We start from the raw sequence: 13853 nt of genomic DNA on the forward strand, positions 1-13853 counted from the left end.
CAGCCATCCCTCCCTCTCCTCGCGTCTATCCCGCTCTCACTTTCATCATCCTCGCGCTCCGCGCAGCACGTGCCGGTTACGCACTCTCTCAGTCCACACCGTTGAGCGTCTTGGACTCTATAATATGTCACGGACTTTTGGGACAATCTTGAAATGACCGAACTATAGTCACGACTTTGAATTCATCTCACACGGACCCGCTCCGCTCCTCCCTAAAGAACCGAAATAAGCGTCGCGCGCCGGAGGGGGAAAACCGGGCATGTCGTTTACTTCTAAACGTTTCTGCTGTGAGCTTAGACAGTATTTGTCAGGAAAACTTGAGTTATGGGATGCGTTTGGCTTTTTTTTGTCCCGCAGGCTGTTTCTCAAAACTTTTGAGTAATTAATGCGCACGTTAGCGTCTCACCATGAAGTGCTCAATGTCCAGTTACGATTTAAGATGAAAATTCAGCTGAAATATTCATATCCATGTGGAGTCAGGGCTGTATGGACGTATCTTTGTGATTAGTGATAGCGGTAATGAGGCTTTTCAACTGTATCACCTGAAACAAGCTACTTTTGTTCACTTGAAGGTTGTAAGAATGAGCTTTCTGCCTTTTAAAGGGATGACATGTTTTTACGTTTAATTGTGTTACATGCCCTAATACTAATTTATTAGTATTGTATTATTTTTTTCTGATTACAACAATCACTTTTGTTTAGAAAAATATTTGATAGAGCTTTTAAACGCTTTTCTGCTTAATCGGTTATCGGTTGTTTAGCATCGGGTCTCGCGATAACTTCTAGAAATAGCGTTCAACAAAGACATTATCGGGAACAGGAAACAAAAGTGTCCACAGGTAAATTAATTAATTTTTTTTATTGTTACTTACATAAATTATTCAATAAATTTGTATGTAATAGACATTAATTCTTAAGTGCTATGTTTATAATTATCGTTCGTCAAGATTAGCGATTTTAATGCAACTAAACAGGTTATTTAAGAAACATTATTATTAAATTCAATCATTAATAATGCATTAATGCGTTTTTATTATTGTAGTATGATAATTATTTAGCTATTATTGTAATAGAAATCAGAAATGAAAAATTGGCTGTAGGAAACGTAATACAAATAATCATTATCGGTCATAAAAACAAACTGTATCGGTATATGGTGCACTAGTTTGCTTGTGTAAACACAATAATGGTGGGTAGCCCTTCAAATAACGGAGGCATTAGGATGCTGGCGCCCCCTGCACCCAACGATGACAGGCGGGTCGAGTTTGTGGCTCTCACGGCTGTTCACACTGAAACAAGCGAGCCGTCCACCCCGGAGCGAGGACACCCGTCTCACCGCACCGGCTTACTGGGCACGCCGCTGCCGGTGCCACCGGGCCCGAGGGCGACCCCTTCTGCCTCCAGCAAACGCTACAGAAAGTTACAGAACTGCCTGTACAACGTGCTCGAGAGACCCAGAGGGTGGGCATTCATCTACCACGCCTTCATGTAAGTCACCCACTATCAAACTGTATCCATTTTTTGTTGTACAAAGTCTTAATCTAAGCAAGAAGCATGTTGATAAATGAGTGTTAATGACTCCAAGGTAATTTGCTCACACAAACGGCCCACCTGCCACGCACTCACCTGGAGCCAATGACGGTCGGTCTCTAATTCTGAACAAGCTGAGTTGGGATATTTTCCTATTAGGTGACCCTTCCAATAGACCATATCATTTCAACATCAGCCAAGATTGATTTTCATCTCTCACAATTGGATTAAATTCCCATGCCAAACAAATCAAGTTTGCTTGAATGGAAGAGCGCCATTTGACATTTACAGATGCGTTGTATATGGCTTTAACTTGGTTGAAACTGTAAAATGCCTTGGGATGCTCTAATACAGCACATTATTAAATGTTTTATTCATTGTTGCTGATTGTCTTGCCAACTTAAAGGGCTGAGTGTATAAAGCAAGTGCTCAACTTTGACATTTGTGTATTAAGAGTTAGTTATTAGCCCACTTCTCTTTGGTTGAGGGTCCCGGCTGGTCCCCATCCTGAAATAATCAGCTATATCATTGTATTTGACTGGTCAGAAGCTGTTCGCTGCATGTCAGATAGGTTGTTTATGGATGTCTGTGCAAAAAAAAATGGATGTTTCAAAAAAGACAGGTGTGTGATGTTTAGTGTGTATCTTTGATATTCAGATGCATTTCTTTCCTGTAGTGTGAGTCCTTTTTAAGAAGGCATTTTTGGGCACTACGGTACATTGTTTTTTATCCTCTCAATGATTATTAAATTAAAGCAGAGAGATAGACATCAGCTTTATTCTCTACAGTTTGAGAGCAGAAGGGAGCTTATCAGAGTCTCTCATACCTCCGCCTGTCTCTCCTCACTCTCCCTCACTCAAAAGCACAACACAGGCCAAATCACAATTAATTCACTGATCTCCTAATGAGAGCTTTTTGTACTCAAGCCCAAATCTAATTGGAAATTCCAAAATAACTAGTAATTGCACAGATTCAGGGAAAACAATTCAAGCTTAGTTACACACACACACACACATACACATAAACACATATATATATACAGTCAAAACAAAAATTATTGAGACGTTTTTGATATTTTTGTTATATTTTTACTAGTGGGTTCAGGACACTATAGTTCATTTATGTAAGTGAGGAAAGCAAAATAAAGTAAACTGTGACATGTTATACCCAAAAATTCTTCATACAGTGGACTACCAGTAAAATTGATAAAAATTTGGAACAAAAAATTATTCAGACACTTTGACCTGACTATGTTTTGCCAAGTGTTATCTGACATAATCAAGATTTTTTTTTTCTGACACAGTTTAACTCTGAGATTTTATTACCATTTTTTAAACTATAGTGAATAAACTGTGTTAATGAGTGAAAAAGGTGTCTGAATACATTTTGGTAAGACTGTGTGTATATATATATATATATATATATATATATATATATATAGGGTGAATTCTGGGTGATTGGGACACTTTTTGCTTTTTCCATTGAGATTAATTGAAAAAAGTGTCCCAATCAACCTGAATTCACCCTATATTGCACATTATTGCACTTTAATGGGATACTTCACTCAAAAATGAACATTTTGTCATCATTTACTCACAGAAGAAGATATTTTGAGGAATGTTGGTAACCAAAAAGTTGATGGTAGCCATTGACTTCCATAATATGGAAGAAAATACTATGGAAGTCAGTGGGGTCCATCAAATGTTTGGTTACCCATATCCTTCAAAATATCTTCTTCTGTGTTCAGCACAAGAAAGAAATTAATGCAGGTTTGGAACAACTTGAGGGTGAGTAAATGATGACAGAATTTTCATTTTTGCATGAACTATCCCTTTATAGGCAATATGATTTGCTGCTACTTTTTTCTTCTCACATTTACTATTAAAACATGACGCATTTTCAGATAAAACAGGATATTCAGTGAGAAAAAAATGTAGGGTGGGATTTGATTTTATCCACCGTGATTAGCACGTGGAAAGTGGGCGTTGAATACCAGAACGAGACAGAATGTGATTTTCCTAAAACAATGCTTAATGGACAAATAGTGCACCCTAAGTGAGGTCAGCAGAAAAGGAAACTTATTTTAGAAGAAGTTATTACAGTACTGTTGAGAGTAAACAATTATATGCAATGTCATACACTGTAAGACCAGGGGTCAAATCTTTTTGAGAAGACAGTGAAGAAAGTTCATAAGATAAATTGTGAGAAGTTTGTAAGAATATTCCTAGGTGCAGTTTTTGAAAAATATTCTTGAATATTTGGTAACACTTTACAATATGGTTCATTAGTTAACTACATTAATTAACATGAACTAATAATGAACTGCACTTTTATAGAATTTATTCTGATTTCAACATTTACTAATACGTTATTAAAATCTTGTTAACATTAGTTAATGCACTGTTAACTAACATGAAGAAACAGTGAACAACTGTATTTTCATTAACTAAAGTTAACGAAGATTAGTAAATACATTAACAAATGTAGGTTAGTTCATGTTAGTTAATACAATAACTAATGAACCTTACTGTAATGTGTTACAGAATATTTTCTCAAGAACATCTTTTTCTTAAGAATAATATGAAAGGATTCAATGTTGTATGATTGTATATAATCCTACTCATGAGGCTGACTTGTCTAATACAACAAAATCACTACTTAACTTTACACTAGTAAATCTTAGCACATATTTATCCATCTATTAACCCCTTTTTCTGTACCTGACAATCACTGATGTGTGATAGTGAAATGACATTAATTTCCATAGGAGAATTTAGATAATAAAAGGAAAATCTTGTAGTAGTAATATGTTTTATATGTGACTAGTGATCTTTTGTAAAGCTTAATATTTGAAACAGCCCTCAAAATTTATTAAATGTCTTAAAAGATTTTTTTTTTCAGTTCTGTCTCAAGTATTTTTGTGAACAAAAAGTTTTTATTAAAGTTTTAAAATAAGAAGAATTAGCAGTTAAGAATGATTTTATTCTTAAGAATGTTTCTTGAATCCAGCCCCAGAAATGTTCTAAGTACATAAATATGGTCAATTCTGATTTCATGTTGAGTTTTGGTTTGAAAGTTCAAGATCACTAAAGTTCCCCTACTAAGTCTAGCCTCAACAACTGCTTCTGTAAGAGTTACATCAAGTATCTTTATACCTATTCATATCATATCCTTTGAATGTGTTGAGTCTCTGTTTTGATCAACCTGATAGAAGACCCTTTCTCCATGAAGAGAAGCTGTCTGGTCTGGCGTGTTTCACCCCAGTGTAGTTTAAACAAGTATAGCTGTCTGTGAGCCACTGCCACCATTTGTTTACACCATCTATGCTGAGCACTCTCTCCCTCTTCCTCTCTCTCTCTATCTCTCTCTCTCTCACACTCACTCACTCAAAGGGCAAATATATAGGGTAATTTTAAAGGGTCCTATTATACTTTTTTACATATTCAACTTTCTTTAGTGTGTAATGTTGCTGTTTGAGCATGAAAAAGTTCTGCAAAGTTGCAAAGCACAAAGTCCCAAGGCATATGCAAAAAAAAAAAAAAAAAAAAAAAATACAAGGCATGCTTGAGTTAGTTAGTAGTGTGTTGAAACGCACAGTTATGGTAAAGGGGCGGGACATTTCCCAAACACACTCAAAGTGGTTAACCAATCACAACACACTGGTCCAGCCGACCAATCAGAGCACAATGTGCTTTTCAGAAGGAAGGGCTTCATAAAGATAGGAACTAAACAGAGCGTTACTGACAGACTAAAAAGAGAGGTCCTGCAACAATGTGAAAAATGTGTTTTTTTGAACATTTAAGCATGAAAGCCTATTCTAGTAGAGCCCAAAAACAAAATCAAGACTTTGTAAAAAGGCATAATAGGTCTCCTTTAATATACAGTAAGGTAAATTTAACAAATTTGACATTTTTGCCTGTTCATAATGCTGGTCAGGAATCATGGGATTAATCCCAATTATTCTTGATGGCCATATTTTTTGTATTTCTTCAGGTTTTTACATCAAATAATACTCTTAATGTTGGGAGTTTACTTTCTATAAGGTGTCAATTTACAATTTTTCTCTGTATAAATAGTTGTTTATAAATGAAAATATATAGCAGCCTTTAGTTGGGGGTCAATGGAAACCAAAATATTGCAAAAAACGTCCTTATACTATGATCTATCCTGACTCAGACAGGTTTGGCTCAACTATGCTTAGATTCAGAGAAAATTGAGAGTGAAAATGGATAAATTCATACTTTTTTGGGGGGTTTTGCCATAGTTACTTTATTTGCTTTTAGGCCAGATTAGTTGACAAACAAATGATTATTGCATGAATTTATAGGTTTAGGAAAAGATTGTAGCACTCAGAGGTCATCTGCATATAAGATATCTTGAAACTGAATACTTTGTTGTGAAACGGTAAAAACGTAGATGTGCATTCTTATAATAATAATTGTCTCTCTTTGCAATGAGTGAAATACAGTGAGGAGCTATTAACAGTACCTGACGTGTCAAGGTTACGACTCTCATGTTTCAGACACCTAGTGTCTGATTCTCTGAGCAGTTTCTATTAGAGTCTGGGCATGTGGCATGTGGATTATGTAAATTCTACCAATGTACAGCATTAGTTTCTCGATTTAACTCGTATACAGTATGCCATCCGAGAACAGACATGACATGGGCATCCATCTAACTAGATGTTGTCAGACCAGATGTGATCAACAAAATTTTAAATGTCTTTTAGACAAATCTGAGTAATTATACAGTCTATATGTAACTGGTCCTACTCGACCCGTTCCGAGCGGGATCCGAACCAGGGTCTCCGGCATGGAAGGCGAGTGCTATAACAAGGACAGTAAAGCGTGCAGCCTCTAGCGTCCATTGCTAGCACGCCTCTTGAGATCAGAGGAGTGAGGATTACATGCACAGCTCTTACTAGTTTGCCTCCGTTACACTCACCCCCCTAAACATCTCTCCCATCCGGGTCACGGCACCAAATTTAACCAGTCCAGCATGGGAGGCGGGTGCCCTAGAATCATTCGCTAGCTCGCCTCTTGAAGCCAGTGAGTGAGCTTTACATGCTCAGCTCTTACTAACTGGCCTCCGTTACATATACAGTCCTATGACAAATTCAAGATAATTGTTGGTCAGTCGGAGTCTCTTAAATGTCTGAATTATCCTGTGAATATTCCCTGTATTAACGTGGAACTTGAACTGTAGATTAGAAGCATACTGCATGGCTCAGGGAAATGAAGTATCGCATTGATCATTAAATTGAGACTGCAATTAAGCAAGGGGTGTAATGTCTTGATCGCTTAATTAGCTCTGCTCTGTGAGGCTGCTGGAGGCAATGTGTTTCTCATGGTACCTTGTTTTTGGCACAACTGTTGTGAAGAGCTGCTCAAAGAAGCTTTTTTGTTCTGATTTCACGCTCAACACTCTCTCTCTAAAGCATAGCAGTTAGATTTTTAAACATGCCCTCTAAATTAAATGCTTGGGAATGACATGAGATGGTCAAGATTTTGAATAAAGCCTCAGCAGTGGAAAAGTTGTGTCTAAAGGACAATTGGGATGGGATGATTAGATTAGCTTTCTAACTGACATTTGACTTGGGAGTGTCTTTTATCTTAAAGTGGCCATTATGGAAAGTAAATGTGTGAATAAAAATAAACAAGATATTTCAGTAATTATATTATATCGTCGCTGTCGAGCAGAAACCTTGTGTCTCCATATTTCGTCTTTTTTATTTATTTATTTTTTCATAAATCATTACTATTGGTCACCCTTTACTTTCTTTCTTATCTGTCTGTGGGTTTTGCAAATATTTAACCAATGAAAAGCAAGTAAGAACTTGTGACTAAATTTCCATTGGATTCTCCATTGGATCCATAGAAACTTCATTGGATCTTCAAGCTGTCAGTCAAACCTCATAACTCTAATTTTGGAGTAAATAAAGAACTATTTGTTTGAATGATGTTATGGCTGATGTTTTATGTATTTGAGGAGCAGAGTGTTTTAGTCTAGCATTTGTCTTCGGGTCACAGCCAATACTGTCTTAAAGGTGCCATCAAATGTTTTTTTACAAGATGTAATATAAGTCTAAGGTGTCCCCTGAATGTGTCTGTGAAGTTTCAGCTCAAAATACTCCATAGATTTTTTTTTATTAATTTTTTTAACTGCCTATTTTGGGGCATCATTAACTATGCACCGATTCAGGCTGCGGCCCCTTTAAATCTTGCACTCTCCGCCCACGGAGCTCACGCTTGCCTTAAACAGCATAAAGTTCACACAGCTAATATAACCCTCAAAATGGATCTTTACAAAGTGTTCGTCGTGCAACATGTCTAATCGCGTAAGTATAGTATTTATTTGGATGTTTACATTTGATTCTGAATGAGTTTGATAGTGCTCCGTGGCTAAAGCTAACATTACACACTGTTGGAGAGATTTATAAAGAATGAAGTTGTGTTTATGCATTATACAGACTGCAAGTGTTTAAAAATGAAAATAGTGACGGCTCTTGTCTCCGTGAATACAGTAAGAAACGATGGTAACTTTAACCACATTTAACAGTACATTAGCAACATGCTAACGAAACATTTAGAAAGACAATTTACAAATATCACTAAAAATATAATGTAATCATGGATCATGTCAGTTATTATCGCTCCATCTGCCATTTTTCGCTATTGTTCTTGCTTGCTTACCTAGTCTGATGATTCAGCTGTGCACATCCAGACGTTAATACTGGCTGCCCTTGTGTAATGCCTTGAACATGGGCTGGCATATGCAAATATTGGGGGCGTACATATTAATGATCCTGACTGTTACGTAACAGTCGGTGTTATGTTGAGATTCGCCTGTTCTTTGGAGGTCTTTTAAACAAATGAGATTTACATAAGAAGGAGGAAACAATGGAGTTTGAGACTCACTGTATGTCATTTCCTTGTACTGAACTCTTGTTATTTAACTATGCCAAGATAAATTCAATTTTTAATTCTAGGGCACCTTTAAATAGCCTGTGCGAAGCACTTCATCTTTTATAACATGAGATTTTGGCCAAATGACAGAAAAAAACTGAGCTTCCACATAGCTACAAAAAACTTTATAACCTGTAAGTTGATGAAAAGGTAATGCAATGCACATGCAAGTGTCCAACCATATATAAAGCCACAATATCAACATATTTTTTAATTTCCTGAAAAATAGCGGTTTTGGACATAAAAGCTTTCTGCCTGACATTATATTATATTATATTATATTATATTATATTATATTATATTATATTATCAGATAATATAACAACATTATATAATAATGAATTAAGATTAATATTACTACAATGACAGCTGTGAGCATCTGTTGTTGTTTTGTTTTTGTTTGTTTTTTTCTACTTGAACCACCAACTCCTATTTTACACAGAAAGTTGAAGGTTCGCCAGACGACACAATAAAAAGCAAAGCTTTAGATACAATATTTGATGTATTTAAAGCTCAAAATATTGGAAAAGTTTTCTAACTAGGGCCTTGCTTCACAGACAGGGCTTAGATTATGCCAGGATTAGGCCTTAGAACAGATTAGGACATTTAAGTAGCTTTTTAAAACATAAAAAAAAAAAACATTACTGGTGTGCATCTTGAGACAAAAAAATTGCACTGACATATTTTAAGATAAGTCAGTGCAAGTTGCTTTCAGTGAAAACAGCTCAAACATGCATTTTATTTTTCTATCAAAAATTTGATGAGATTAGTTGGAAAAAATATAGGAAATTTACTCTGTAACTTTTACTGTGGTTTCCTGAGAAAAACAAAGATTTGGTCAGGACTAAAATCACAAATTACATTAGTGAAGAACAAATTTACCTAACTTTCCTCAGGGAATACTGAGGGACAAAAATGCATTGTTCTGTCCTTGAAAATGGAGCTATTACACACAAATCAGACAGAGAGGACACCTGCTGCTGTTGCTGAAACAAATTCCTCTTGTGACACTGAGCCATTGCTAGGACACGAGAGGAACACTGTTAGTCCTACACGAATGGCTGGTAGCCTGTAAAATGTTTATGCATGGGACAGGCTTCTTTTTTTATCACTCTCGCACTCGCCCCAAATGAAGATGTCTTGTCAGAGGTTAAACTTACAAGCTATCAGAGTGTTAGAGATGGGGGTCAGAGGTGAACGTACATAATGTACACGGGCGGATGCCTGGGATGCAGCTGGAGTTTTAGCAGGCTGAAGCTGACCTTTGGTTGCATCCGTTTTCCATAGCACCACATATAGAAAATCACATGCTGTTTTCAACATGCCCCGAGCAAACACAAGGGCTTTTCAGAGTCTCGGACTGTAAATTGGGGCAGCGGTGCCAGGAGTTGTTAAACAGTCTTGAATTGAAGAGGTGAACAGCAGTGGTTACAGACGAAAACATCTTCATACACTTCAACACTTCAACCTCACCCTAGAAATGAGGCAATAATTGAGCTCTCATTTTGTTAGATGACTTCCCATTTATATCAATGGCTTTCTGTCTGTCTTGATTATGTTTTGTATTTTTCATGTGGATTAATGGAAACAGCTTTGCAGTTTAATATAATAAGGATGCAATGGTGTTGGCTGTTTTAGTACAAAAATGTACATAGCCAAAAGAGAAGGAAAATATGAAGCTGTGGGAAAAGTGAACAGGCCTGCATTTTTAGGATTCAGTATGTTTTGCAGTTTTACCTATTCTTTAACTTTAAGTAGTCAGCCAGAAATAACAGCTTGTCCAGAAGTGGTGCTCGGTCTCTCAAAGTGCTGCACGCTTGAGTTTGAGTAAGTAAATATATAATAAAAATTGCGCTCCCTCGGCACAAACTCATAGCCTCGCACAGTGGAATTGCGTGTGTAAGAAATGCTTTTGTGCTCATAGTGCTGTTATGCTGTTCAATAATGCATTTTTGTGCTTTTAAAGAAATTACGCAGCAATCATAAATCCAACAGGGATAAGACCCTCCTCTCCCGGGAAGGTCGTTGATTTTTTTTCCGTGGTGGCCGTGACCTTGTCAAGTCTAGCTGCTGACCGGAGGGGCCACCAAGATTTTTGGGATGCGCAGCATTAAGGATGCCAGATTTGTAGTAAACGGCCACAGACAAGCTACAGATAATTTGTTCTGCCCAACTCTGGATGACAAGGCAATGATTTAATACACATGCGTTAGCAGGCTTTTAAACAAAGACAGCAGGGTGCTGAGTGATACCTTGCATTGTATTTTTAGTTTCGAGTTTGAGTTTTTTTTAGTGTTTTCTTTTTTAGTGATTTAATAGTTTTCTATCTATAGTTTTGTATTTTCCTCACCATGGCTTTTTACAGTTTCTACACTCTAAAAAATGCTGGGTTAAAAATAACCCAAGTTGGGTTTAAAATGGACAAACCCAGCGAATGGGTTGTTTTAACCCAGTGGTTGGGTTAAATGTTTGGCCAACATGCTGGGCAGTTTTATTTAACCCAACTATTGTTTAAAATTTACTATATGGCTGACTTAAAATGAACCCAAAATATGTTGGAAATTAAAAATCAGACACATGATTACTAGAGGCAACAATAATAATTAAAAAGTGATCATTTATTATATATTTATTGTTTAATTATTATTCATTAAACTTATTAAATAATGTTAATTTCCAACATATTTTGGTCTCATTTTAAGCAAGCAATAGTCATTTTGAAACAATAGTTTAGTTAATTAAAACTTCCCAGCAGGTTGGGCAAACATTTAACCCAAACCGCTGGGTTAAAACAACCCAATCGCTGTGTTAAAACAACCCAATCGCTGTGTTTGTCAACACTCTAAAAAAAACACTGGGTTAAAAACAACCCAATTTGGGTTGTTTTCAACCCAACGGCTGGGTAAATATAGAACAAAACACATGTTGGGTTAATTTTACCAAGCAAATTTGGGCTGTTTATTTAACTCAACATAATGGGGTGATTCAATTCAACTACACTCTAAAAAATGCTGGGTTAAAAACAACCCAAGTTGGGTTGAAAATGGACAAACCCAGCAATTGGGTTGTTTTAACCCAGCGGTAGGGTTAAATGTTTGCCCAACCTGCTGTGTAGTTTTATTTAACTCAACTATTGTTTAAAAATTACTGTATTGCTTAATTAAAATTAACCCAAAGTATGTTGGAAATGAACATTTATTAATGTTCAATGAATAATTATTAAACAATAAACATTTATTAAATTGCTTATTAATAAATTTATATTAATAAACTATTAAACTATTAAATTTATATTAATAAAATATTAAAGCTTATTAATAAACATTCACCTTTTGTCTATTACTGTTGCCTCTAATTGTATCTGGTTTTTAATTTCCCAACTATTTTGGGTTCATTTTAAGCTAGCCATATAGACATTTTTAAACAATAGTTGGTTTAAATAAAACTACCCAGCAGGTTGGGCAAACATTTAACCCAACCGCTGGGTTAAAACAACCCAATCACAGGGTTTGTCCATTTTCAACCCAACTTGGGTTGTTTTTAACCCAGGATTTTTTAGAGTGTATAATACTAGCTTTTTTTTTTGCACGTATGCAGGATAATTCCTTTATTTTTGATCATATTTTACAGTATAGCATATTTTATATCGTTTTTAATATGTATTGCTTACATTTAAGCTTGTTTAACAAATATTAGAAGTTAGAAGTAAAAATGAAGCATTTAGAAGTAATTCAAGTGTAATGGACCAGTCTCTGTTGTCCTGTTTCCACTGTAACGCTGCTGGTGCTGGATCTTGTGCCGGAGATAACTCGTGTTCGACTGAGGAACTGCTAACTTCAGGCCACTGCCTGCATTTCTCTCGAAGCCGAAAAATGCTGTGACTGACTCCATAACCTGTCCATAAATAATCAGTGTACAATTCTAAGAAAATATTTTAACATCCTAAGTATTTATATTCTGTATCTTTTTGAATAAAATCATACAATTTTATGCAAGGCATCAGGCGTTTCCATCACGTGAAAAGACCGATGCGACACTCGTTTAGGTGACTCACGTCACGCCCCTGTACGTTGCTTTGCATAAACGATATACAGAACAATAATGAATTTTTAGATCAAATAAAATGAACACAAACCTGTATTTTACCAATTTGACGGAGCTGCACTGCTCTCTCGCAAAAAGTCCTCGATAAATAACTCAACCCCTGGGTTGTTATGTCTCACCCAGGAGCCGAGGAACACAAAAACTACCCAAACACTGGGAAAATAACCCCAAAAATGACCCAAAAGGCTCAACCCAGGACTTAAAATAACCCAAGATTTTTTAGAGTGCCTTTTCAACCCAACTTGGGTTGTTTTTAACCCAGGATTTTTTAGACTGTACATGTGTCCTGATTCCAGAAAATAACTATCAGTCATCTTTCAGACTTTTAAAGCATGAGCTAATGAGAACATATACGTTTAAATCCTCATTATTTATAGATGAAGGATTGAGATGGATTCAACTTTCACAGTACAGTTCCTTTATACAAATCGCATGAACTACAATCTGCCTGAGATGAATGTCGTCCAGACTGGAAGTTAGGCTATTGGAATGAATGCTAGCGTTTCTTCAGGACCCATATTTTATATTGTTAAATCATGTGGTGATCCATCACAGTACCAGAATTGTTTATTGAATATAACTTTCTGCTCAGCATATTCATTTAACCTGCTCATGACTGCAGTGTTGCTTGTTTCGCATTAGCCAGCTTTATTGTTTAGCGTCAGTGGAGTGTAAATTCTGCCTCATTAGAAATACCCAATATTTATTTATCACTCTCCATTCCATAATATGCTTCAGCAGTGTATTATCTCTTTTTCTCACACCACCTTTAATTTACGCTCAAGCTACGGCACTCCCTCTCATGCCCATACTACTCCATCGCAGTACCTATCTACGGTGGCCCAGTAGTGCACAACACAACGAAATTAAAAAAGCAAACATAAGTTCACAACACAATGGAAACAAGCCACAACACAACGAAATAAAGCCACAACACAACGGAATAAGCCACAACACAATGGAATTAAACCACAACACAACGAAATATGCGGAATCAAGCCACAACACAACGGAATTAAACCACAACACAACGGAATTAAACCACAAACAACGGAATGCCACAACACAACGGAATCAAGCCACAACACAACGAAATAAAGCCACAACACAACGGAATTAAACCACAACACAACGGAATCAAGCCACAACACAACGGAAATGCTCCCGACCACTTGGGGGCTCTCAGAGCTAGGTAATATTACTATTCCTTGCCACTGTTCTATAAAGTCGACAGTTTTACAAAGATATCAATAC

General features: G+C 36.3%; 1 protein-coding gene across 1 annotated transcript in view; it reads left to right on the forward strand.

The window, feature by feature from the left end:
• LOC125275008 (potassium voltage-gated channel subfamily KQT member 4) overlaps positions 1-13853 on the forward strand; it is a 66999-nt gene continuing 53146 nt past the window's right edge. Inside the window, exon 1 of the mRNA XM_048201618.1 lies at positions 1-1488. Within this exon, the coding sequence (XP_048057575.1) occupies positions 1187-1488 (302 nt within the window). The 5' untranslated portion in view covers positions 1-1186. The remainder of the gene's footprint in view (positions 1489-13853) is intronic.

This window comes from Megalobrama amblycephala, linkage group LG9, assembly GCF_018812025.1.
Source record: "Megalobrama amblycephala isolate DHTTF-2021 linkage group LG9, ASM1881202v1, whole genome shotgun sequence".
NCBI classification, from domain to species: Eukaryota; Metazoa; Chordata; class Actinopteri; order Cypriniformes; family Xenocyprididae; genus Megalobrama; species Megalobrama amblycephala.